General features: G+C 42.2%; 2 protein-coding genes across 5 annotated transcripts in view; both read right to left on the bottom strand.

The window, feature by feature from the left end:
- Positions 1-2400: 2400 nt before the first annotated feature.
- LOC133658871 (CCR4-NOT transcription complex subunit 4-like) lies at positions 2401-26016 on the bottom strand. Of its 4 annotated transcripts, none has more exons than XM_062061350.1 (13): positions 25735-26016; positions 21606-21841; positions 14019-14216; positions 12337-12423; positions 11770-11871; positions 11568-11693; positions 11360-11484; positions 11086-11292; positions 10962-11016; positions 10638-10893; positions 7321-7857; positions 6972-7196; positions 2401-4040 (listed from the first exon to the last, which is right to left on the bottom strand). In XM_062061350.1, the coding sequence occupies exons 2-13, from the start codon at positions 21777-21779 to the stop codon at positions 3706-3708; spliced, it is 2427 nt and encodes an 808-aa protein (XP_061917334.1). In that variant the 5' UTR covers positions 21780-21841; positions 25735-26016; the 3' UTR covers positions 2401-3705. The 4 variants fall into 4 exon arrangements, with proteins under 4 accessions (XP_061917334.1, XP_061917336.1, XP_061917337.1 ...); XM_062061352.1 differs by having other exon boundaries at positions 7321-7854; XM_062061353.1 differs by having other exon boundaries at positions 7321-7818.
- A 1048-nt stretch (positions 26017-27064) lies between these two features.
- LOC133658868 (uncharacterized) overlaps positions 27065-27538 on the bottom strand; it is a 31976-nt gene continuing 31502 nt past the window's right edge. The window contains exon 19 of the transcript XR_009827556.1: positions 27065-27195. The gene's annotated coding sequence lies outside the window, so the exon portion shown is untranslated. The remainder of the gene's footprint in view (positions 27196-27538) is intronic.

Here is a 27538-nt window from a genome sequence, read left to right as displayed (position 1 = left end):
CATAATGGCAGCTACAGTTTCCATCTTAAAGACCTAAAAAAATTATTTGGGAATGTCCGGCAGACCAGATTGAAAAGCTTAACGGGCCGCATGTGGCCCCTGGGCCTTAATTTGCCCAGGCCTGCCCTAGATTCTTGACTGTTTCCCATCATATTACAATTTTGTCCTTATAAATTCACAAACGTATTCTCGAGCAATACAACTTGATTTCTTACATTGAACAACTTTATTCCGGTCACTTTTTGTGTTTGTTTAGCGTGGCATTAAATCTGCTTTGTAATGAGGAGCTGAAAAAGATTGATTGAATTTGCAGATTTTGTTATTGTTGTGAGAAGAAGGCTAATTAACGGTGAACTTTTTGCAGTGGAGGCATCTCTGTCAAAGGCTGACAAATGGAGAGAGTGCTTTGTGCTGAGAGCGGTCCCTGCAGGTTTCTCATGCAGGCAGCCAGACCAGATTATATATTTATTTATACATCCAGCATGTGTGAACTGAACACACATTGTTTTTCCTTCTCTCTCCTTTAAAACAACAAACAAGTATGTGTGCCTGTGGCAGAGGAGGGACTGGGAAGGACACAAAGACTGTGTCAGTCTGTTACGTAAGGAGCGCACGGCCCCAGTGACCCATATTCCCACAGTCCATGAACTCATCACACTGCACCGTTCTTCATTAAAAGTACAATTATTAGAGTGCGTTAGAAAAAGTTGAATTCATGTGACAAAATATTACACAAGCACTATTCACTCTTTTTCTGTGTCCTTTGAATATATTTAACTGCATTGCACATTATGTGTTATGGTAGGCACGTTTTAGTTGGGATGTGAATCTTCAAATCACAATTCGAATAGATTCAACATGGTTCAAACTGATTCTTGCCATCTACTATTTGATATACAAATCATAATAAAAGGGGTTACAGTTTACAAAAGCTCCTTTTGGCTGCGGACGTATGAAGTACAAGTGCAGACAGTAAGCTGGAGATGGCCTTTAAAATGTCTCTTCAAAAACTGAATCATTAAAATAAATGAAACATTTTTTTAGAATGATTTGATTTTGAATTGTAATAAATGAAAATTGCAATTTGGATGTGATTCGATCTTTTCCCCACCACCACCTAGTTTTTCCTGCATGATTAGAACACAAAAAAGGCCTAAATCCCTAAAATCATTCCTTTCTCTCTCTCTGTCTCTGTAAGTCTGGACGAGCCTTGCTTTAATTGAAGCGGACCAACACGGGTAAAAGTGTGATAACCATAGAATGCCAAAAGCGAACTAGGAGAGGTTCAATCCAATCAGATATGGCACACAAAACAGGCCTTGTTCCCTTTCCATTACATGCATGTCAGGACTACTTTTCTTGTACAACTATTCTACACTGGTAAGTGTTACTTCATACCATTCACTTTGCTAGATTTCCTAGTATATCCCCCTCATTACAGTTAGCAACAATTAACATGATTATGCTGCTTCAGCAACCAATCAATCAATGAACTCTACCTTAGCACCACTGATGCTCTCAGGGTCCGACATGCTTTTAGAGGAAACTTAACGCCACACTTTCCCATTCAGTCAATCACTAAGAGATAGAGAGAAAAATGCTTTTTTTTTTTTTAGCAGTTGCACTATTCTTAAATAGTGTATATACAGGCATGCATCATCCTCCTTTTATCATGAAGAGAACACTCACTAAGCAAGACCCTCCTCCTCCTACAGTGGTGCTGCTGCTTGCTGACTCATTGGCCCTGGATATTTGGTTTGTTGGCCTGACCGCATGATTCCTCTGCTGGTGCCTCCTCAGCACCTACAACAACAAGAGGGGGTGACCATGTCCCCAGAAGGTCAGCCTCCAATCACAGCATAGTCAGGAACTTGAAACATCAAGTCAGTGCATGGTCAAAAGTATTGGGACACCTGGTAATAACACAGTAGGTGAAGTGAATTATATTTATGTAGCACTTTTCTCTAGTGACTCAAAGCGCTTTTACATAGTGAAACCCAATATCTAAGTTGCATTTAAACCAGTGTGGGTGGCACTGGGAGCAGGTGGGTAAAGTGTCTTGCCCAAGGACACAACGGCAGTGACTAGGTTGACGGAAGCGGGGATCGAACCTGGAACCCTCAAGTTGCTGGCACGGCCACTCTACCAACCGAGCTATACCGAGGTTTAGGCCTTGCATTCACAGCGTTGCTTTAATAAGACAGCACAATGTGCACAAACATGAAGAAATGTGAAGGTGAGGGTTTTACCTGTAGTCGCCCTCTGCTGGTGGTTCTGACTTTTCACTTTGCAGGGTTGTGTGCTGCCCCCTAGTGGACAAGAGTTAACATGCTGTAGGGGACTTCAAGAGTTTAAACATGAATGGAGCACAAAAGAGCAGACAACAGCAGACAACAGACCTGGTCTGACTTTTCAGTTTTATTTAAGGTTCATTTTTTTCCAGACCTGCAGAGGACAGTCTACTTCCTTTTAAGCGCCTCAACTTATCGTTTTTCTTCCTCCTCCTCCTCCTTTGCGACGTTACATTAAAACCCATTTTATGAGCGTTTCTCCCGGATGAATTTGATCATTTTCGTGTCAATACTGTTAACGGGGGACAGGTTAAAGGGGAGAAGACAAGACGGGTCAGAAAATTAAGACTTCTAAAAGAAGGCGGTGGGAGGTCAAACCGAGAGGCAAAAGGGACAGAAAAAAAGCGTGTGAGTGTCCCTACTACAGTACTTTGTGTTGTATTGCAGCACCTTCCTCAGGGTTGCCAAAGTCACATACAATATTGCACGGTTTGCAGCAATCATGGACACGCCTCTTCTGCTCACCCCAGCTCCTTTCCCTCCTCGCTCCCATGTTAAGGCCTCAATTAAGCCCTCACGCCTTGTTAGTTACTTGTAACGTCCTCCCGTCTAGTTCTTCCTCTATCTACGTGGTGGCGGTCCATGTTAGGGCTAGCTACTGCAGGTACCACACGGTGGCACTGGGAGTAACCAGTCTAACCCTCGTGCTTAGGATCGTGTGCCACCATCTCCCACCTGGACCGGCTCTCTGCTCTGTCGCGCTCGGGCACTCGCTCTATCCTCTGATACAGAGGTTCAGCAAAAATGTTCCCTGCGGCGGGACGGCGGCCGGTGGGAGCCCTGCACTAGAGGGAATGTGGGCCACGAGCCCACCTAACAGGGAGCCCATGCATAGCCCTCAACTCCCAAACCCACTTTCTGTATCGTCTTGGGTTCTACGACCCTCCCCCGCTATCTTTCACCGTGACTGTGAGGGTCCTTGATTCACAGCTTGCTTCGTTCCTCCGCGGTGGCTTCGACTGTCCGATAACGCTTCACGCTTAAATGTTTAGTTACGTTTTAAAAAGAAGACCTCACTTATGCTTAATTGACTCTTTGTCAGTTTAAAATGTCACCGCCGGGTGCTCAGTGCTATGCTGTCGCTTGTGCTCTCCATTATCGGTAAGCTGCACGACGGATCAAGCCCCCCTGCGTCTAGGTCTAAGGAGTGGTGATTGGAGCAGACGGAGGAGATGCGGTGTGTCACAAACAAAAAAGGCCTTCAGAGTAGACAAAAAGGAAGAAGAAAAATAAGAAAGCATGTTAATCATTTTTCATACTCTGCAGATTGATGTGTTTGGCTTTGAAGGGGCGGGGGGAGCCGGGTACATGATGAGTGGGTATAAGGTGGTAGTGGGGTAAATGGAGTCTGTATTCAGTGACGGTCCACGACGGCACTCTGTAGCAGCTCTGTGGCGGGCTGTACCGGGGGTCTGAAGGCGGTCTGGAAGCCTGGCGGAGGGGAGTGGAACTGGCTGGCGGGGTTGGCTGTGGCGGGGGGCAGGTAGGGGGCCCAGCCGGCGGCGGCGGCTGCTCTGTGGTGAAGGGGGATGTGGCTGTCGAGGATGCCGCTGTGGAGGGGCTGAGGGTTGGGCACCACTGAACTGGCTGCACCGTCCATCTCTGTTAGCGCCTGCAGGGACTTGAGCCAGTGTGGCGGGTTGTCGTCCTGGAGACAGTCTAAACTGTTGCCTGCTGACGCAGGTATACCTGTGTACGTGGGGAGAGAGGAGGGGGTGACAAACACACTCAATCAGACTGCAAAGCAACAGTAATTTTGTCTATGCTCCAAATCATGTTCCTATTCAAATACCAGCAAGCCTCTGAGTCGTGGTGTACAGATGCAGATTACCGCCAGTCTCTAATTACATTTGGTGTTCTGGAGAAAACTTGCTACCCGTAAAAAATGTCCTGCCCAACTTCCCTGAGCATGCGCACTCATGCGCATCAACGTTTCCTTAGACAAAAGAACAATAGCGATAAAGGTAAAGGTTGGTATATTGTGGTCATTTTAGCATTATTTGACATACCTGGAAATAAACCTTGATTAACTTCAAATGCATGGCTGGCTGTGTGTCTACCCTGTATGGTGACAGAACCAATATTCCACAGCGACTTATACTCCGAAAAATACGGTACCTCTGCATGCCCTTTAGAAATGTTGCTTGTGTTCAGGCCTGGGCAGACAACTTTTACTGGACCATAAATTGTCCTACAAATCTTTGCCGATAAACAATATCATTGTCAGCATTATTTTGAAACCAAATTTTACCATAATGTAAACATTATGTACAATAATAATGTGAAGTGAAGTGAATTATATGTATATAGCGCTTTTCTCTAGTGACTCAAAGCGCTTTTACATAGTGAAAGACATTATCTAAGTTACATTTAAACCAGTGTGGGTGACACTGGGAGCAGGTGGGTAAAGTGTCTTGCCCAAGGACACAAGGGCAGTGACTAGGATGGTGGAAGCAGGGATCGAACCTGAAACCCTCAAATTGCTGGCACAATGCACTAAAGCTTTATTTTTTACCAATTGGAAGGTCAATAACTTTGTGATTATCTTAAATAAACAATGAAAATCAAATGGACTTCATCTCTGTTAGCAAAAATTGCACTTCAATAAATATTATTATGTTAGATGTACTATTATGTTAGATCCACTATGGACTGGACTCTCACACTATTATGTTAGATCCACTATGGACTGGACTCTCACTATTATGTTAGATCCACTATGGACTGGACTCTCACTATTATGTTAGATCCACTATGGACTGGACTCTCACACTATTATGTTAGATCCACTATGGACTGGACTCTCACACTATTATGTTAGATCCACTATGGACTGGACTCTCACACTATTATGTTAGATCCACTATGGACTGGACTCTCACAATATTATGTTAGATCCACTATGAACTGGACTCTCACACTATTATGTTAGATCCACTATGGACTGCACTCTCACACTATTATGTTAGATCCACTATGGACTGCACTCTTACACTATTATGTTAGATCCACTATGGACTGGACTCTCACACTATTATGTTAGATCCACTATGGACTGGACTCTCACACTATTATGTTAGATCCACTATGGACTGGACTCTCACACTATTATGTTAGATCCACTATGGACTGGACTCTTACACTATTATGTTAGATCCACTATGGACTGGACTCTCACACTATTATGTTAGATCCACTATGGACTGGACTCTCACAATATTATGTTAGATCCACTATGGACTGGACTCTCACAATATTATGGTAGATCCACTATGGACTGGACTCTCACACTATTATGTTAGATCCACTATGGACTGGACTCTCACAATATTATGTTACATCCACTATGGACTGGACTCTCACAATATTATGTTAGATCCACTATGGACTGGACTCTCACACTATTATGTTAGATCCACTATGGACTGGACTCTCACAATATTATGTTAGATCCACTATGGACTGGACTCTCACACTATTATGTTAGATCCACTATGGACTGGACTCTCACACTATTATGTTAGATCCACTATGGACTGGACTCTCACAATATTATGTTAGATCCACTATGGACTGGACTCTCACACTATTATGTTAGATCCACTATGGACTGGACTCTCACTATTATGTTAGATCCACTATGGACTGGACTCTCACACTATTATGTTAGATCCACTATGGACTGGACTCTCACAATATTATGTTAGATCCACTATGGACTGGACTCTCACAATATTATGTTAGATCCACTGTGGACTGGACTCTCACTATTATGTTAGATCCACTAAGGTTTCTCATTGTCATCCCATTGGGTTGAGTTTTTTCTTGCCCTGATGTGGGATCTGAGCCCAGGATGTCGTTGTGGCTTGTGCAGCCCTTTGAGACACGTGATTTAGGGCTATATAAGTAAACTTTGATTGATTGATTGATATAACTTTAAGGGTGTGTGTTCGTTGTTTTTTTGGCCATTTGTTTCCAACAAATTCGGCATGCTTAAAATAATCTTGCTCATTCGGTTTGAAGCCAAAATATTCCTACCCGAGAACATTTGGCCTTGCAATAATCTTTTTTCTTTCCAATTTAGTTACCTTACCGGCGTTTCTCACTAGCGAGTCACGACCAGCGAGGCTCGGTAGCTGTTGGAAGCGAGCGGTCCTGCCTCCACGCACAGTGACAAAGATTGTGGATGGTAAGAGGATTCACTTCCTTCATTTAATTCTGCTATCAATTATGCTCAGGTGCATGTAGTAAAACCTTTTGCACACTGTTTGAAAAGCGAGAGACGAAGAAAAACACAGGGACATGGCAGTCTACTGATGAGGCAAACTCAGTTAAAAACAGCATGGCCATGTAAAATATATAGTGTGAATGAATTATAAATGATAAAAGGGGTGAGACTAAAACTCTTCTTCTTCCAACTCCTTTTCGGACATGTGGAAATATGTAAACATGATCATCAGATGCACTTTAATGTAACATGTTAGGCATGTCCAGAAGCATTCCATGTTGTTAATTTGGTGCAATCAGAGTAAAGATAACAGCATAAGAGCCAATATAGTCATCTTTGTATCTGGTAACAGCAGATTAACGTCATCAAAATGAGAGGTTTTCATAAAGTACCTGTGATGATGGCAGGGTCCATCCAGCTAGCTGTACTGTCCCAACTCAGGCTGTGTGAAATGCCTGCTGGTCCACCAATGTGGTTAACACTGTTGGAGGATGAGGAGGAAGAGGAGGAAGAGGAGTTTGGAAGGCCCCCGAAGTTGATATTAATGTTAGGCAGGAGAGCTCTGAGGCCATCTTGCCACTCTTTTACATTTAGGCCTTCTATAGAGCCGCTGTTTTCTGCAAGAGGGGGAAAACACATGTGGGGTGTTGATCACAGAGTAGAGGCCAGCTAAGGAACTACAAGTGGAACGACTATGGCGGGGTGAAGGAACATGCAGACAGACTCCACAGCACGCGGTACCTGAGATGGGGATCCCTCCTAGACCTGTGCTGTGCTGAGGAGGCAGATTCAGGTCCAAGAAATGACTGTGTGAGGCAGCACTGGCTGAGTGGTTCAAGTGTGTGAGGTTATTCCGCGAAGGGACGCCCATCCAGGGGTGTCTGGCCGATGGCTGTTGCTGCTGACTGGCCTGAGTGCCAGGGAAACTGAAGGAGCTGTAGATGGCTCTGTGGTGGAGCTGCGGGGGAAGGCGGGGTACACCACTGGGGAAGGGGTGGGGAGCGCCGGCGATGCCGTTGGGGGGCAGGAGGCCGGGCCCGTGATTGTTCCCCAGTGGGAGAGGCCCCGGGGATGCGGGGCTCTGATCCTGCACCGACAACTCCTTCTCTATCAGGTCGGCCAGGGCTTTGCGGGTGACGTCGAAGGGGTCGAAGCCCAGGTCATCGTCCTGCTGTTTGCTGGATGAGCCAAAGCCGAAAGCTGCCTGCCAGTCTGTGGAGGACGACACTGGTATTGTGTCTGTCGCCAGATCAAAGATGGACGTTACTGGAGGTGCTACTGAAGTATAGAGAAAATAAAATAACTCACAGAATTTGGTTCAAATGGCAAGCAACATTAGTCAGGGTTGATCATCTTTAAATTGGCTCATCCAAACCGAATGTAGCAAAATAAAGAATGCCACATCCATCTAGTAACAGGATTTTAACTGGTCGTGAGTTTGATTTATTTTCCAACATAATTGTGGTTTTATGACGATCATTTTGTCGAGGTGTAACGGTACGTGTATTTGTATTGAACCGTTTCGGTACGGGGGTTTCGGTTCGGTGCGGAGGTGTACCGAACGAGTTTCCACACGGACATATTAAGTAGCGTACTGCACGTTGTGTAAACAATACTCAAAATGCCAGACATTTGAGGTATTTAAGAAACTCCGCCCGGACAGCCGGTGAAAAGAGGACGAATGGTCAGTCTATCCTAGCCCGGTCGGTTTCACCGGACATGTCCTCTTTTGCAAGCATGTAGCAGCGACCGGGCTAGCATAGACTGACCATAAGTCCTCTTTTCACCGGACATGTCCTCTTTTCCGGGGCTGTCCGGGTGGAGTTTCTTAAATGCCTCAAATGTCCGGCATTTTGAGTTATGGTTGCGTGTATTTTCAATGTACATTCAGGGTTAAAGGCCTACTGAAAGCCACTACTAGCGACCACGCAGTCTGATAGTTTATATATCAATGATGAAATCTTAACATTGCAACACATGCTAATACGGCCGGGTTAACTTATAAAGTGCAATTTTAAATTTCCCGCTAAACTTCCGGTTGAAAACGTCTTTGGATGATGACATATGCGCGTGACGTAACCAGTGAAACACAAGTATCGGTACCCCATTGAATACAATACAAAATAGCTTTGTTTTCATCTCATAATTCCACAGTATTCTGGACATCTGTGTTGGTGAATCTTTTGCAATTTGTTTAATGAACAATGAAGACTGCAAAGAAGAAAGTTGTAGGTGGGATCGGTGTATTAGCGGCGGACTACAGCAACACAAGCAGGAAGACTTTGACTCGGATAGCAGACGCGCTAGCCGACGCTAGCCACCGACCGCACGGATGATCGTGGTGAAGTCCTTCGTCCTTCCTTCAATCGCTGGAACGCAGGTGAGCACGGGTGTTGATGAGCAGATGAGAGCTGGCTGGCGTAGGTGGAGCGCTAATGTTTTTATCATAGCTCTGTGAGGTCCCGTTGCTAAGTTAGCTTGAATGGCGTCATTAGCAACAGCATTTTTAAGCTTCGCCAAGCTGGAAAGCATTAACCGTGTATTTACATGTTCATGGTTTAATAGTATTGTTGATTTCCTGTCTATCCTTCCAGTCAGGGGTTTATGTATTTTGTTTCTATCTGCATTTGAGCCAGATGCTATCACGTTAGCTCCGTAGCTAAATTAGCTTCAATGGCGTCGTTAGCAACAGCATTTTTAAGCTTCGCCAAGCTGGAAATTATTAACCGTGTATTTACATGTCCACGGTTTAATAGTATTGTTGATCTTCTGTCTATCCTTCCAGTCAGTGGTTTATTTATTTTGTTTATATCTGCATTTGAGCCCGATGCTTTCACGTTAGCTCAGTAGCTAAAGAGCTTCGTCGATGTATTGTCGTGGAGATAAAATTCACTGAATGTCCATTTCGCGTTCTGGACTCTCATTTTCAAGAGGATATAGTATCTGAGGTGGTTTAAAATACAAATCCGTGATCCACAACAGAAAAAGGAGAGTGTGGAATCCAATGAGCCAGCTTGTACCTAAGTTACGGTCAGAGCGAAAAAAGATATGTCTTGCACTGCATTCTAGTCCTTCACGCTAAGGTTCCTCATCCACGAATCTTTCATCCTCGCTCAAATTAATGGGGTAATCGTCGCTTTCTCGGTCCGAATCTCTCTCGGTCTGAATCTCTCTCGCTGCTGGTGTAAACAATAGGAAAACATGAGCAGTCCTTCCTCTGGTGTCGTCACGCTACTTCCGGTAGGGGCAAGGCTTTTTTTTATCAGAGACCAAAAGTTGTGAACTTTATCGTCGTTGTTCTATACTAAATCCTTTCAGCAAAAATATGGCAATATCGCGAAATGATCAAGTAAGACACATAGAATGGATCTGCTATCCCCGTTTAAATAAAAAAAAAAAATTTCAGTAGGCCTTTAAGAAGGGGTTAAAAACAAAACAAATTGTGCGCACAGCAGCATTTGTGAGGGAGGGGCAGAGACAGAGAGAGCGCATGCGTCGCCAGGCTCTGCTTTTTATCCATAGATTTATCAGATTTAATTTTTTATTATCTATAGCAGGGGTGTCAAAAGTGTGCCCCGGAGGCCATTTGCGGCCCACAGCTAACGTTTTAAAGGCCCACAGCACATTCTAAAAATACTATTAAAATAAACAAAAACATAACAAAAGTGAAATAAAAAAGCTTAAAGGTTAAATGTAATTTAGAAAAAGTTGCAATGTTGAAAATAAAGCTGTTTTTTTTCTTTCAAACTGTCATTGATCAAAACATAATATTGAATCAAAATCAATGTTATTAGAATTATTGACCTATCCAAGGTTCCGATTACTTCACATCAAATATTTCACTAAGAAAAATAGTTTTGGTGGAATATTTTGCAAATTTGGTAAATAAATAACCAAAAAATGTATATTTTGTTGTTTTCTTACTGTACCGGAAATTAACCGAACTGTGACCTCTAAACCGAGGTACGTACCGAACCGACATTTTTGTGTACCGTTACACCCCTATCATTTTGTGAGTACAGAGAAAACTGCTCCAAACATTCAAAAGGTCATTTTACCTGATGTGAAGAGGCTCTGTGGTTCAGGCGTCATGGGCCAGTCAGGATTGCTGCGGGAATTGCCAGGAAATGAGTGCAGACCACTGGGGAGGGGGTTGGGGTGTCGGAAGTTGCTGTTGTCCGAAAAGAGCGACTGCGACTCGGCCGCCGCGCCCTCAAAGGGTGAACGGGCTGCGAGGTCTAACACGCTGATGGGCACCACCAGGCTGGGCTTGGTTAAACCCGGGGGAGGGGACGGGGAGTCACTTGTGGGTATCTGGCGTGGGGAAAAGAGCACATCTGCTTGATTCTTTCTCTTTGGTAATGGTTATAAAATGATGGTACCTGTAAAGTCTCTCCATTCACCAAAGCAATGGACTCTGAAGGCTTGTCACTGGGACTGCGGGCACAGCAATGTGTGTAATTATAACAACAAAGAAAGGCATCATTTCTTCTTGGCCTGACCTACCTGTTGCTGTCACAGTTTGAAGAGAAGGGAGATAGGGCAGAGCACTGGCCTGGACCAAGCTCTGTATCTAGACCGTCTGAGGTGAGACCCTCCTGGTCTAGATAATCTAGCAGCGGCGGGGACTTGCGGTCCTCGGAAAGGCCATTGGCTAGTTTGCTGTGCCCCGACAACGTTGGCCACCCATCTTTACCATTGCTATTGTTGGTTCTGTTGCGCGAAAAAGCAAATGTACTAAATGAAGGCAACAAAGGATCAATAAATGACATAAACCTACCTCTGTGTTGAGCCTGATTTACTCTTTGACTTTTCTGTTCCACATGACGGAGGTTGTAAAAAGCTAGGGTTCAATTTATACAGGTCTTGGAGGAGTTTTTGCTCGTACTCTTGATGTTTTCCTGCCTAAAAACGAGATGCAAAATGACATAACGTTAACGTAAATGAACAACTTAGACAGGTAATAAAGCACTTTCAATGATTATTACCTGCATTTCTTCTTTTGTAAAGCTAGCTGCTTCATCACCAAGCTCATGTAGATACATACAATCAGGTTTAGGACACTGCATACTTTTCAGAAAGTAACTGCAGTACTTTGTTGTGCCTAAAGAAGCCTGCACATGGGAGAAAGGCAGAACATTCAACAACACACTACAGCGCGTGGTGATTTGACCCGGCGTGCCACGTTACCTTGAGTGTTCTGCCATCTACCACCACGTTGTTCACACACTGTATTGCCCGGAGGGCATCTTCGGAACGGACGTAGGTGACATATGCACTGGCGCTCGGCCCCTGAACCAGTAGAGGTATAAACATTGAACCAATCAGAATGATGCAATGTTGTTGGTTTGCATTGGAAAAACAAGAAATACATGTACAACCACAGTGTGTGGTGCTGAGAAAGACACACAGAGAGAGTGACAGCGAGAGAGAGAGAGAGAGTTCATTTTCTCTACCCCAATTTAGCAAATAGCTTTGTAGATTTTAGTTCCCTGCTTGGTTAAGTTTCAACTTATACAGTAAAAATGTCATCTGAGAAAAGAGTAACTTTTAGAGCAACTTAAAACCTCTGAGAAAAGATGACGCGCTAACTAGTTACATGAAGACGTGTTCAGTAAGTCGGACCTGTTTACACACTAACTGCAGTGATGTCACCAGTGCGCCCTAGTGGTACAAAATATGAACACATTCCAAACAAAAACTTGGCAACTTAAACATCCTGCTAACTGCAGGAGAGAAGGCACAGAGTGAACTCACCTGTGAACCTGCATAAGATGTACTATTGTTGATGACCACTTTATGGATCTTCCCAAATCTCCCAAAATACTCTGGTCGTTTTAAGACCTGCGTGTAGGGCGGAAACACATACAAGCATTATGTATGATTTTAGAAATAAAATGCTCCCTTTTATACAAAAGTGACTTTTTATTGATACTGTAACAGTACTGTGTGTCTCTAGAGTCTTGTTTATGAGCAGTAAATGTGAGAAAAATTGATCATCTCTCTTAATTGTTTGCGCCACTTATGAAAGGAACGGTGCTTAAGTCGGTGCTTTTTTTAAGTTGCGGCTTTTCATAAAGTCATGAAGGAAATACGGTCAACGTCTCCTTGTGGACATGATATCGTCTCTAATTGTCCCAGGGCTAGATGAGCCCACTCTACCTTATTCCCACCACTTCAGGCTTCACTGCACATCTTAAAATAAAGCCTGGATCTCTGCCAACGCTCCATCAGTGAGAGCTGTTATTCTATTGTATATACCTTCAGTCAACATGCTAACCTAGCATAATGTTGCTGTTAAAATGTAACATTGGCACTGTAGCTCACATAACTATGCAAGTGTTGCTGGCTTCCTGTTCCACTCTTTTATGTGATATGTGGCATATATTACATGGGACAATTAAAGAGTTATAGTGTGTATGTAAAAAGTGGATTTCACACTTCGAGGAGACACTCATGGACAAACATTTCGTTAGCACGAAAGCTACAGACAGAGTGATGTGTTCCAACTAAAGTAGGATTTGATAAAAGCACTTTTAAAGTATCTAAATTATTATATTTTGGACAACATATTCCAATACACGTTTGTGTGAACTGGGACCTCAGACTCATTGATGGAAATAAATTGCTAAAAAAAAGGGTATAGTAATAATAGACCTTAAAGCGCTTCTCACTGCCACTGTAAACTTTCCAAATTTATCTGGAAGCTACACCGCAAAAAGTCAGTGTTCAAAAACAATTTTTTTTTAAATACAAAAATTAGGGGTATTTTACTTGACCTAAGCAAAATTATCTGCCAATAGAACAAGAAAATTCGGCTTGTCAAGACTTTCCAAAACAAGTAAAATGAGCTAACCTCAATGAACCCAAAAATACCTTAAAATAAGTATATTCTCACTAATAACAAGTGCACTTTTCTTGGTAGAGAAAAAAATAAAATAAAATAAAAAAAGAGACCTTTTAGCTCAATATGTTGAAAAATATTCTTAAAGTAAATGCTAGTGCCATTATCTTGACATAATATGCGCTCGGCATCATGATTTTTTTTTCATGCTTGAAGTAAGAAATTATTACTTTAAAAAAGTAGTTTTATACTTGTGAGTGTTGATGACACAGTTTTGCACCAGTTGATATTCTAGTTTCAAGCATGTTTTACTCAGTATAGGTCATCAAATCTCAGCAACAAGCTTTAATATCTTACTGAAATAATTTAAGACCAAAACCCTTAAAACAAGTAAAACACTAACATAAAATCTGCTTAGTGAGAAGAATTATCTTATCAGTCAGAAAATAAGCAAATATCACCCTTATTTGAGATATTTCATCTAACTTAGATTTCAGTTTTTGCAGTGTAGATCGTTGAGTTTTGATATATTGATCCATCAAACCAGCAGTCATTGTAGTAGATTGGTCACAGTGTTGCCCACTTGTGTGCTCACCTCTGGGTCAGCGAGGCGCTGCGAAAGGCCCACCACAAACACTAAGTTCCTCTGGACCACTCGGACACTGGCCAAGTGCTTGCGGTTCTCTGTCACTTTCTGCTTCTTTTCGTTCTGTTTCTGCTTCTTTTCGTTCTTTATCCTCTGGATCTCCTCTTGTGACAGAGGCTTGTACACAGCGGGGTCCTCTGGGTATGGCTGCACCAAAGAGGAGTGAAGCGTTATGCATGATAAGTCTGGGCGTCTTCTCATTGACTTTATAACTGAGGCTGTGAGATGTTGAATATCACGCTAAACGTTTCGTTGTGCGAATTCCAGCGGTGTGACTATGCACTCAACTCACCAGGCAATACACGATATAGATATAGTTGCGTCCATGATAAATTAGCACCATGTTGGCTGTGGAACTCTAATAAGAGGCCCTGCCATGGCCGCCTGAGCAGGCGACTCACGCCGCTGTCAGTGCAAAGGCTGGCTCTGTTTGCTAGCTCCCGTCCAATGGTTCAAATTCCTTGCTGACGGCCAAAGGCTATGCTTCCGGTCTCTCAATCATTCAGAGTATTTAAACTAATAAGACTACCGGAATCCACAGTGCCCTCCTACTACAGCGAAGCTGCCATATTGTCTCACAAACAATCAGCTGAACTACTGTTTATTTATTGCTTTTTAATGGTCCTTAGGTGTGCATCTTTGGCACTTGTAATGCGTGTTTAAGATATCCGGATAACCCTCTCTCTACTTCCAAAACAGAGGACAAACTACGAGAAATGTCTTTGTTGGATCAAAGCTTGAGAGGGTCTGCATTTTCAGCTGTACGTAAAACATCAACAGTGAAAAGTTATTTCAGTAATAGAATGAAAAATTCATGTTCAGGAAATCTCAGTTACAACCTAGCATCCATAAATACAAAGGATTGCACAATTGACTTTCCCCTAGTCGTTCTTTTAATTGTGGAAGACACGTAGGCCTGTGTTTGGAGCAACAGAACTACTAATTGTTTTTTTATAAAGGGGTGTAACGGTACATGTATTTGTATTGAACCGTTTCGGTACGGGGGTTTCGGTTCGGTTCGGAGGTGTACCGAACGAGTTTCCACACGGACATATTAAGTAGCGTAACGTACGTTGTGTAAACAATGCACACAGAGGCACAACACACGCATGCTAGCAGCTAACGGGCTACGATAGACTGACCATACGTCCTCTTTTCACCGGACATGTCCTCTTTTGCGGAGCTGTCAGGGCGGAGTTTCTTAAATGCCTCAAATGTCCGGCATTTTGAGTTAGGGTTGCGTGTATTTTCAATGTACGTTCAGGGTTAAGAAGGGGTTAAAAACAAAACAAATTGTGCGCGCAGCAGCATTGGTTAGGGAGGGGCAGAGACAGACAGAGTGAGAGAGTTATGATAAACGCGCATGCGTCGCCAGGCTCTGCTTTTTATCCATAGATTTATCACATTTAATTTGTTATTATCTATAGCAGGGGTGTCAAAAGTGTGCCCCGGAGGCCATTTGCGGCCCACAGCTAATGTTTTAAAGGCCCACGGCACATTCTAAAAATACTATTAAAATAAAACAATAACATAACAAAAGTGAAATAAAAAAGCTTAAAGGTGAAATGTAATTTAGAAAAAGTTGCAATGTTGACTATCAAAACAAAGCTGTTTTTTTTCTTTCAAACTGTCATTGCTCAAAACATAATATAGAATCAAAATCAATGTTATTATAAATTATTGACCTATCCAAGGTTCCCATTACTTCACACCAAATATTCCACTAAGAAAAATATTTTTGGTGGAACATTTTGCAAATTTGGTAAATAACCAAAAACATTTATATTTTGTTGTTTTCTTACTGTACTGAAAATGAACCGAACCGTGACCTCTAAACCGAGGTACGTACCGAACCGAAATTTTTGTGTACTGTTACACCCCTAGTACATGCACAATCATCCTCCGCTGTTGCCATTTCTAATACAAAGTAGCTAGTTGGTAGAGTGGCTGTGCCAGCAATCGGAGTGTTGCTGGTTACTGGGGTTCAATTCCCACCTTCTACCTTCCTAGTCACGTCCGTTGTGTCCTTGGGCAAGACACTTCACCCTTTGCCTCTGATGGCTGCTGGTTAGCGCCTTGCATGGCAGCTCCCGCCATCAGTGTGTGAATGTGTGTGTGAATGGGTAAATGTGGAAATACTGTCAAAGCGCTTTGAGTACCTTGAAGGTAGAAAAGCGCTATACAAGTATAACCCATTTATTTATTTATTTATCATAACTTATATCTATCAGTAGCCTCAATATGGAAACGATAAAAACTACAACATGCTGACAGGGAGCAGACGCAGTCAAAGGAGGAGGGCTTCGCCACATAAGTAAGTCTGTCCAAAAACACGGCGCATTCTGAAGTCAGGAAGTGGTTTGAAGATGTAAAACCAAATCTATGCAAACTTTTGACCAAAGCACCCCCATCAATCCATCCATTTTTTACCGCTTGTCTGTTTTGGGGTTGCGGGGGGTCGCTTGAGCCTATCTCAACTGCATTCGGGCGGTAGGCAGGGTACACCCTGGACAAGTCGCCACCTCATCGCAGCAAAGCACCACCATTACTTGTTATATAGATCAGTGTTTATCAATCTTTTTTGAGCCAAGGCACATTTTTTGCGTTGAAAAAATGCCTAGGCACACCACCAGCAGAAATCATTAAAAAACAAAACTCTGACAGTAAAAAGTCGTCGTCGCAATTGTTGGATATGACTTTAAAACATAACCAAGCATGCATCACTATAGCTCTTGTCTCTAAGTAGGTGTACTGTCACCACCTGTCACATCACACCCTGACTTATTTGGACTTGTTTGCCGTTTTCCTGTGTGTAGTGTTTTACTTCTTGTCTTGCGCTCCTATTTTGGTGGCTTTTTCTCTTGTTTTGGTATTTTCCTGTAGCAGTTTCATGTCTTCCTTTGAGCGATATTTCCCGCATCTACTTTGTTTTCGCAATGAAGAAGATGTTAGTTGTTTTTATCCTTCTTTGTGGGGACATTGTTGATTGTCATGTCATGTTCGGATGTACATTGTGGACGCCGTCTTTGCTCCACAGTAAGTCTTTGCTGTCATCCAGCATTCTTTTTTTGTTTACTTTGCAGCCAGTTCAGTTTTAGTTTCGTTCTACATAGCATTCTCTAAGCTTCAATTACCTTTCTTAGGAGCACTCACCTTTTGTTTATTTTTGGTTTAAGCATTAGACACCTTTTTACCTGCACACTGCCTCCCGCTGTTTCAGACATCTACAAAGCAATTAGCTACCTGCTGCCACCTACTGATATGGAAGAGTATTACACGGTTACTCTGCCGAGCTCTAGACAGCACCGACACTCAACAACAACACATCATTTGCAGACTATAATTACTGCTTTGCAAAAAATATTTTTAATCATAAAGGCCTACTGAAACCCACTACTACCGACCACGCAGTCTGATAGTTTATATATCAATGATGAAATCTTAACATTATAACACATGCCAATACGGCCGGGTTAACTTATAAAGTGACATTTTAAATTTGCCGCTAAACTTCCGGTTCGAAACGCCTCTGAGGATGACGTATGCGCGTGACGTAGACCGGCGAACACGGGTATGCCTTCCACATTGAAGCCAATACGAAAAAGCTCTGTTTTCATTTCATAATTCCACAGTATTCTGGACATCTGTGTTCGTGAATCTGTTTCAATCATGTTCATTGCATTATGGAGAAGGAAGCCGAGCAAGCAAAGAAGAAAGTTGTCGGTGCGAAATGGACGTATTTTTCGAACGTAGTCAGCCACAACAGTACACAGCCGGCGCTTCTTTGTTCACATTCCCGAAAGATGCAGTCAAGATGGAAGAACTCGGATAACAGAGACTCTAACCAGGAGGACTTTTGACTTGGATACACAGACGCCTGCAGAGAACTGGGACAACACAGACTCTTACCAGGATTACTTTAATTTGGATGACAAAGACGCAGACGTGCTACTGTGAGTATGCAGCTTTGGCTTTTTTTTGCGTATGTACTTAACTTTTTTAAAATATATAAGCTTTTTGAACCTTGGGTTAGGTGAACGGTCTTTTGGGCTGAGTGATTGTGTATGTTGATCAGGTGTTTGAATTGTATTGGCGTGTTCTATGGAGCTAGGAGCTAGCAGAGGAGCGAGGAGCTAGCATAACACGTACCGTACCGTACGTGCGCGTCACGTACGTAACTTTTTAAAAATATATAAGCTTTATGAACCTTGGGTTAGGTGAACGGTCTTTTGGGCTGAGTGATTGTGTGTGTTGATCAGGTGTTTGAATTGTATTGGCGTGTTCTATGGAGCTAGGAGCTAGCAGAGGAGCTAGGAGCTAGCATAACAAACATGCAGGTGTTATGCAGGATTAATTTGTGGCATATTAAATATAAGCCTGGTTGTGTTGTGGCTAATAGAGTATATATATGTCTTGTGTTTATTTACTGTTGTAGTCATTCCCAGCTGAATATCAGGTACCGTGAGTATGCAGCCTTGGCTGCTAAACATTCGATAACATGACCGTATGTGCGCGTCACGTACGTAACTTTTTAAAAATATATAAGCTTTATGAACCTTGGGTTAGGTGAACGGTCTTTTGGGCTGAGTGATTGTGTGTGTTGATCAGGTGTTTGAATTGTATTGGCGTGTTCTATGGAGCTAGGAGCTAGCAGAGGAGCTAGGAGCTAGCATAACAAACACGCAGGTGTTATGCAGGATTAATTTGTGGCATATTAAATATAAGCCTGGTTGTGTTGTGGCTAATAGAGTATATATATGTCTTGTGTTTATTTACTGTTGTAGTCATTCCCAGCTGAATATCAGGTACCGTGAGTATGCAGCCTTGGCTGCTAAACATTCGATAACTTGACCGTATGTGCGCGTCACGTACGTAACTTTTTAAAAATATATAAGCTTTATGAACCTTGGGTTAGGTGAACGGTCTTTTGGGCTGAGTGATTGTGTGTGTTGATCAGGTGTTTGAATTGTATTGGCGTGTTCTATGGAGCTAGGAGCTAGCAGAGGAGCTAGGAGCTAGCATAACAAACACGCAGGTGTTTTTATGCAGGATTAATTTGTGGCATATTAAATATAAGCCTGGTTGTGTTGTGGCTAATAGAGTATATATATGTCTTGTGTTTATTTACTGTTGTAGTCATTCCCAGCTGAATATCAGGTCACCCCCGGCTCTCACAGCATCTTCCCTATCTGAATAGCTTCAACTCCCCACTAGTCCTTCACTTGCACTTTACTCATCCACAAATCTTTCATCCTCGCTCAAATTAATGGGGAAATTGTCGCTTTCTCGGTCCGAATCTCTCTCACTTCATGCGGCCATCATTGTAAACAATAGGGAACTTTGCGTATATGTTCAACTGACTACGTCACGCTACTTCCGGTAGGTGCAAGCCTTTTTTTTATCAGATACCAAAAGTTGCAATCTTTATCGTCGTTGTTCGATACTAAATCCTTTCAGCAAAAATATGGCAATATCGCGAAATGATCAAGTATGACACATAGAATAGATCTGCTATCCCCGTTTAAATAAAAAAAAATCATTTCAGTAGGCCTTTAATATAACCACTTTTAAGTGATCACAGATTTTCAGTATGGGAATAGAAAGATATGCTATATTTCTCTGAAATTTGAGCAAGTGATTGTTAATCTTCCACCATCTTTGACGAAAGCGTGTGAAACAAGACAACAGTAACCAAGGGGGTGTGGCTTAGTCGGAAGTGTCTAATAAAAAAAAACGAGACAGCTTTTCTCTAAAGGACAAAAATCGTCACTTCCATACTCCTTTCTATACACTTTACGAGAGATACATTGGCGGCAAACTCCGTAGCTTGCTAGCTTGTGCGCGCTAGCTTTCTGAGACTCTTATTTTGATAGTGCAGGCAGGATGAAGCAGCGCTTTTATTGTGAAGACAGGAACTGTGCCGTCAGTCTCTAGAGTTTTGACGGCAGGTACGGCGCGAGAGTCTGTTGAAATAAAAAGTGTTTCCCGCCTTCCTGTCGGTCGTTTTTCTTAATAATGATGTGGCAGCAGCCAGCGTCATCTCACAAGACCCTCGGGTGCCGTGAATGTCAATCAAGTGACCAAAGTCACGTCTTGGTGAAGATTGATGATGTCTCATTTTTTAGCTCTATTTTTTTAATACATGGCTGGTGATGGACTGACACACCCTCCACCATCCACCGCTAGCTTGCCATCCATGTAATGGGCACCCCTGTACTATAATGTTGCTGTGGTAGTGTGGGCACCTGTGTGTTGCAAAATTCTGCTTTTATAGCACGCTAGTTCTTTTTTAAGCTTTTCTTGATACTTTTTCTGCTTAATACAACCACTTGCTTAGTAAAACAAATATATACAGACGATATAAATCAATACTGGGGATGTAACGGTACACAAAAATTTCGGTTCGGTACGTGCCTCGGTTTAGAGGTCACGGTTCGGTTCATTTTCGGTACAGTAAGAAAACAACAAAATATACATTTTTTGTTTATTTATTCACCAAATTTGCAAAATCTTCCACCAAAAATACTTTTCTAAGTGGAATATTTGATGTGAAGTAATCGGAACCTTGAATAGGTCAATAATTCATAACAACATTGATTTTGATTCAATATTATGCTTTGAGCGATGACAGTTTGAAAGAAAAAAAACAGCTTTGTTTTATTAGTCAACATTGCAACTTTTCTGAATTACATTTAACCTTTAAGCTTTTTTATTTCACTTTTGTTATGTTTTTGTTTATTTTAATAGTATTTTTAAAATGTGCCGTGGGCCTTTAAAACATTAGCTGTGGGCCGCAAATGGCCTCCGGGGCACACTTTTGACACCACTGCTATAGATAATAAAAAATTAAATGTGATAAATCTATGGATAAAAAGCAGAGCCTGGCGACGCATGCACGTTTATCATAACACTCTCTGTCTCTGCCCCTCCCTCACCAATGCTGCTGTGCGCACAATTTGTTTTGTTTTTAACCCCTTCTTAACCCTGAACGTACATTGAAAATACACGCAACCCTAACTCAAAATGCCGGGCATTTGAGGCATTTAAGAAACTCCGCCCTGACAGCCCCGCAAAAGAGGACATGTCCGGTGAAAAGAGGACGTATGGTCAGTCTATTGTAGCCCGGTCGTTGCTAGTATGCCGTGTGTTGTGCCTCGATGTGCATTGTTTACACAACGTGCGGTACGCTACTTAATATGTCCGTGTGGAAACTCGTTCGGTACACCTCCGAACCGAACCCCCGTACCGAAACGGTTCAATACAAATACACGTACCGTTACACCCCTAATCAATATTACATCAAAGCTGCCAATGTTAAACATTAAATGTACAGTTAATAATGATGTTTAACCTTGGAATATCCATCCACCCATTTTGTACCGCTCGACGCTAGATTTGTTTCAATTTCTATGTTTCCCCATGGGACATATTCAAAACGCTATCAAATCCCAGGTGGACAAGCATCACCCAACTGACTGAGACGGGACTTTAAAAGCTCCGCTGTATTTCCCCATACGACGATATTCTCCTTCTCACCTTTCTGCAGGCGGGGCAAAGGCCGTTCTCGTCCGTGCGTATGCGATGCCAACAGAAGCGGCAGATCTGGTAGCCGCAGGTGCATGGGAAGAAGTTGACGTCGTCGATCTCCAGCGGCTCCATGCACAGGGGGCACTCCATGGGGTCATCCTTCATGTCGGGGCTATGGGACATCCTATGACGGGCGCGGCGGTGAAGCTGAGCGTTGTCGGAAGGGGTGGTCGCAAAACACAGAGCTACGGGAAGAAAAACAGTGAGACTAACCCCATTGTGACCGGAGGTAAATTTTGTAATGTTTTCATCTTATAATGTGGTCCAATAAGGGTGCAAACACAATGGACGGCTTTAAAACACTCCTCATAGTCAGTGCATCCAATATTATGCTACAAAAGGTGATTAAATCTCTTCACGGCAAGTGCAGAAGGCCCACATTTAGAATACTTTTGACAAGAACAAGAAAGTTTGATCATATTACGCCTATACTGGCTCACCTGCACTGGCTTCCTGTGCACTTAAGATGTGACTTTAAGGTTTTACTACATATGTATAAAATACTACACGGTCTAGCTCCATCCTATCTTGCTGATTGTATTGTACCATATGTCCCGGCAAGAAAATCTGCGTTCAAAGAACTCCCGATTATTAGTGATTCCCAGAGCCCCAAAAAAAGTCTGCGGGCTATAGAGCGTTTTCTATTGGGGCTCCAATACTCTGGAATGTTCTAGCAGTAACAGTTAGAGATGCTACCTCAGTAGAAGCATTTAAGTCCCATCTTAAAACTCATTTGTATACTCTAACCTTTAAATAGACCCCCCTTTTAGACCAGTTGATCTGCCGTTTCTTTTCTGCTCTGCCCCCCTCTCCTTCGTGGAGGGGGGGGGGGGGGGGGGCACAGGTTCGGTGGCCACGGATGAAGCTCTGGCTGTTCAGGGTCGGGACCCAGGGTGGACCACTCGCCTGTGCATCGGTTGGGGACGTCTCTGCGCTGCTGACCTGTCTCCGCTCAGGATGGTCTCCTGCTGGCCCCACTATGGACTGGACTCTCACACTATTATGTTAGATCCACTATGGACTGGACTCTCACTATTATGTTGGATCCACTATGGACTGGACTCTCACACTATTATGTTAGATCCGCTATGGACTGGACTCTCACACTATTATGATAGATCCACTATGGACCGGACTCTCACACTATTATGTTAGATCCACTATGGACTGGACTCTCACACTATTATGTTAGATCCGCTATGGACTGGACTCTCACACTATTATGTTAGATCCACTATGGACTGGACTCTCACTATTATGTTAGATCCACTATGGACTGGACTCTCACACTATTATGTTAGATCCACTATGGACTGGACTCTCACACTATTATGTTAGATCTGCTATGGACTGGACTCTCACACTATTATGTTAGATCCACTATGGACTGGACTCTCACACTATTATGTTAGATCCACTATGGACTGGACTCTCACAATAATATGTTAGATCCACTATGGACTGGACTCTCACACTATTATGTTAGATCCACTATGGACTGGACTCTCACTATTATGTTAGATCCACTATGGACTGGACTCTCACACTATTATGTTAGATCCACTATGGACTGGACTCTCACACTATTATGTTAGATCTGCTATGGACTGGACTCTCACACTATTATGTTAGATGCACTATGGACTGGACTCTCACACTATTATGTTAGATCCACTATGGACTGGACTCTCACAATAATATGTTAGATCCACTATGGACTGGACTCTCACTATTATGTTAGATCCGCTATGGACTAGACTCTCACAATATTATGCTAAATCCACTCGACGTCCATTGCACCGGTCGCCCAGGGGTTAGGGGTCCCCACATCTGCGGTCCCCTCCAAGTTTTCTCATTGTTATCCCATTGGGTTGAGTTTTTTCTTGCCCTGATGTGGGATCTGAGCCCAGGATGTCATCGTGGCTTGTGCAGCCCTTTGAGACACTTGTGATTTAGGGCTATGTAAGTAAACATTGATTGATTGAATACACCACTGACAGTGATTGTGTATAAATAACGTGGGGGGTTTTTTGCGCCACTTAATGCTTGACAACTGCTTGCCAGAGTCCAATGCAGATACCGCATTTTTCGGAGTATAAGTCGCCAGGCCGAAAATGCATAATAAAGAAGAAAAAAAACATAAGTCGCACTGGAGTATAAGTCGCATTTTTTGGGGAAATGTATTTGATAAAACCAAACACCAAGAATAGACATTTGAAAGGCAATTTAAAATAAATAAAGAATAGTGAACAACAGGCTGAATAAGTGTACGTTATATGAGGCATAAATAACCAACTGAGAACGTGCCTTACATATTATTGTAAGAGTAATTCAAATAACTAACATATAGAACATGCTATAAATTTACCAAACCATCTGTCACTCCTAATCGCTAAATCCCATAAAATCTTATACGTCTTGTCCAGTGGTTCTTAACCTGGGTTCGATCGAACGCTAGGGGTTCGGTGAGTCGGGCTCAGGGGTTCGGCGGAGGTCAAAACACACCCGACTCATCGTGTAAATAAAAACTTCTCCCTATCGGCGTATTACGGATACGGCAACAGCAGAAGTCAGACTGATTTGCAAGTGTGTAATTTGTTATGAGTTTATGCGCTGTGTTGGTTTTGTTCTTTGAACGAACATACACGGTTCATTTTGTGCACCAGTAAAAAAACATGGTAACACTTTAGTATGGGGAACATATTCACCATTAATTAGTTGCTTATTGACATGCAATTTAGTAACATATTGGCTCTTAACTAGTCATTATTAAGTACTTATTAATGCCTTATTCTGCACGGCCTTATTATAACCCTAACCCTCTAACCCTATCCCTTTTTTTGATTGATTGAAACGTTTATTAGTAGATTGCACAGTACAGTACATATTCCGTACAATTGACCACTAAATGGTAACACCCGAATAAGTTTTTCAACTTGTTTAAGTCGGGGTCCCTAACCAAATAACACTAAATTAAGTCTTTGTTACTTAGAATATGTTCCCCTAGTGTCCAAAAAACTCTACATTAAGTATTTGTTACTTAGAATATGTTCCCCATACTAAAGTGTTACTAAAAACATAACTTTGTCTTGAATTTAAAAAAAAAAAAAAAATTTATTTTTCACTAAAGAAGGGTTCGGTGAATGCGCATATGAAACTGGTGGGGTTCGGTACTTCCAACAAGGTTAAGAACCACTGGTCTAGTCTCTTACGTGAATGAGGTAAATAATATTTGATATTTTATGGTAATGTGGTAATAATTTCACACAAGTCGCTCCTGAGTATAAGTCGCACCCCCGGCCAAACTATGAAAAAAACTGCGACTTATAATCCGAAAAATACGGTACATATACAAAAATACAACAACAAATGAAGCAGGTGAGAGAACATTTGGCTTAAAATATAATTTACTCGACAACAGTCAAGTGAATGAAATGAAAAGTGACGAAACGCCTTATGAGTCGTACCTTATGACAGATGTTATATTTGACCACCACAAGCTAACATTGGCTGCGATTCGGATAAAAAGAAGCTGCCCTTTAAATAGGAAGCGTGGGAGTCAACATTGAAACCGGGCATCGGAGTTTCAAGACGACGCCGACAAGTCAACACTTTATAAACACGGATGACACGACGTGACGTTTCCGCCCTGACTTACTGACAGCGTCGCTTGATGACCACCGGCGCGGCTAGCATGCTAACGTGAGCGCGACTAGCATGCTAACGCGGCTAACATGCTAATACGAACGCGGCTAGCATGCTAACGTGAACACAGCTAGCATGCTAACGTGAGAAACAGCTAGCGTGCTAACACGGCTAGCATGCTAACACGGCTAGCATGCTAACGTGAACGCAGCCCGGAGTCGGGCTTAACGACGCGGCCTACGGGAGCTAACACGGCGCTAGACGCTGAGCTGCCCGCGGTAGAAACGTCTGACAGCGGCCTTATTCAGTTGGGAAAGATATGTCGTCTTCGGGGTGCTCGCCAGCCAGCCGGTAGGTACGTATTCGGGGTCAACTGTCCTTGAGCGAGCGGAGGGAGAGTGGAGGCTAAGCGGGCAAAGTTAGCGTTACTTACCCAGTCCGTATTTAGCCGAGGACTCCACTCCAACACAGACACACCGAAATTGGGCGGGGACTGCAAGCCAACGTAAATGTGAAAATGTCCAAAATGTCTCTACGAGGTCACTCCGTGTAACCGCGGGTGTGCTGTTTGGTTGCAATTAAAAAGACTATAAAGGTGTTTCTGCCCCTGTCTTTTTCTTGGCTGTTGGGGAGACAATTTTACGCTCAAACCACCATCTTAGCTAGCATTAAAGTAAGGGAGGAGGGAGTGGGGCAAGCACCACATTGCCACTGAGTTTGCGCGGAGTGGTGCATTGTGGGAGATGGAGTTCTTTTAATTCGTTTTTTAATCTTTTTTTTACATTTTTTACTTATTTTTTGTCCTGTCCAGCTTCTCAGGCAAATCATATAGTTGATGTAGATGCCCATATCGGCTGTTCACATTTACTTTACACAAGAGAAGTGTAGGATACTTCTCTTGTCTCTTGTTGCCTTATGTGTATTTGACTTTATTAAATGTATTTATTAGGGGTGTGGGAAATAAACCGATTCGAATTCGAATTGCGATTCTCACGTTGTGCGATTCAGAATCGATTCTCATTTTTAAAAAATAGATTTATTTTTTATTTTATTAATTTAATTTTTTTTTCTTGTAATTAACCAATTCAACAAAACAATACACAGCAATACCATAACAATGCGGTCCGATTCCAAAAGCAAACCCGAGCCAGCAACACTCAGAAGTGCAATAAACAGAGCAATTGAGAGGAGACACAAACACCACACAGAACAAACCAAAAGTAGTGAAACAAAAATGAATATTATCAACAACAATATCGATATTAGTTACAATTTCAACATAGCAGTGATTAAAAATCCCTCATTGACATTATCATTAGACATTTATAAAAAAGAACAATAGTGTCACAGTGGCTTACACTTGCATGGCATCTCATAAGCTTGACAACACACTGTGTCCAATATTTTCACAAAGATAAAATAAGTCATATTTTTGGTTCATTTAATAGTTCAAACAAATGTACATTATTGCAATCAGTTGATAAAACATTGTCCTTTACAATTATAAAAGCTTTTTACTCTGCTTGCATGTCAGCAGACTGGGGTAGATCCTGCTGAAATCTATGTATGCCATGAATAGACAATCCTTTCGAATCGGGAAAAAAAATCATTTTTGAATCGAGAATAGTGTTGAATTGAAAAAAAAATCGATTTTGAATCGAATCATGACCCCAAGAATCGATATTGAATCGAATCGTGGGACACCCAAAGATTAACAGCCCTAATATAAATACACACACATAAAAAATATATGTACATACAAACACACACATGGGGGCGTTATTGCTAAGTTGGTAGAGGGGCCGTGCCAGCAACTTGAGGGTTCCAGGTTCGATCCCCACGTCCGCCGTCCTAGTCACTGCTGTTGTGTCCTTGGGCAAGACACTTTACCCACCTGTACCAAAATGTAAAATATATCATGTTTATTATTATTTGTATTAGTCTTTAATTATTATTATTATTATCACCATTATTAATTGTATTATTATTTTTATTTGTTATTATTATTATTATATTAAGTTGTAGTAGTAGTATGGTTTTATATTATATATATTATATTTTTAGGGAGATATAAATGCAAAATATTATAAAAAATATTTTATTTTAAATGTGACTCCTATTTACCAAGACTTTTTGATTTATTGGCTGATTTTTTATTCAATTGTTATTATTTGTATTAGTAATAGTAGTACATTTTTCTCATATTTGCTATTCAAAAATTATCATAAGGAGATATT

This window comes from Entelurus aequoreus, linkage group LG10, assembly GCF_033978785.1.
Source record: "Entelurus aequoreus isolate RoL-2023_Sb linkage group LG10, RoL_Eaeq_v1.1, whole genome shotgun sequence".
Classification (NCBI taxonomy): Eukaryota; Metazoa; Chordata; class Actinopteri; order Syngnathiformes; family Syngnathidae; genus Entelurus; species Entelurus aequoreus.
Note: the sequence above shows the minus strand (reverse complement) of the source record. Positions and strands in the feature narration are given on the sequence as shown.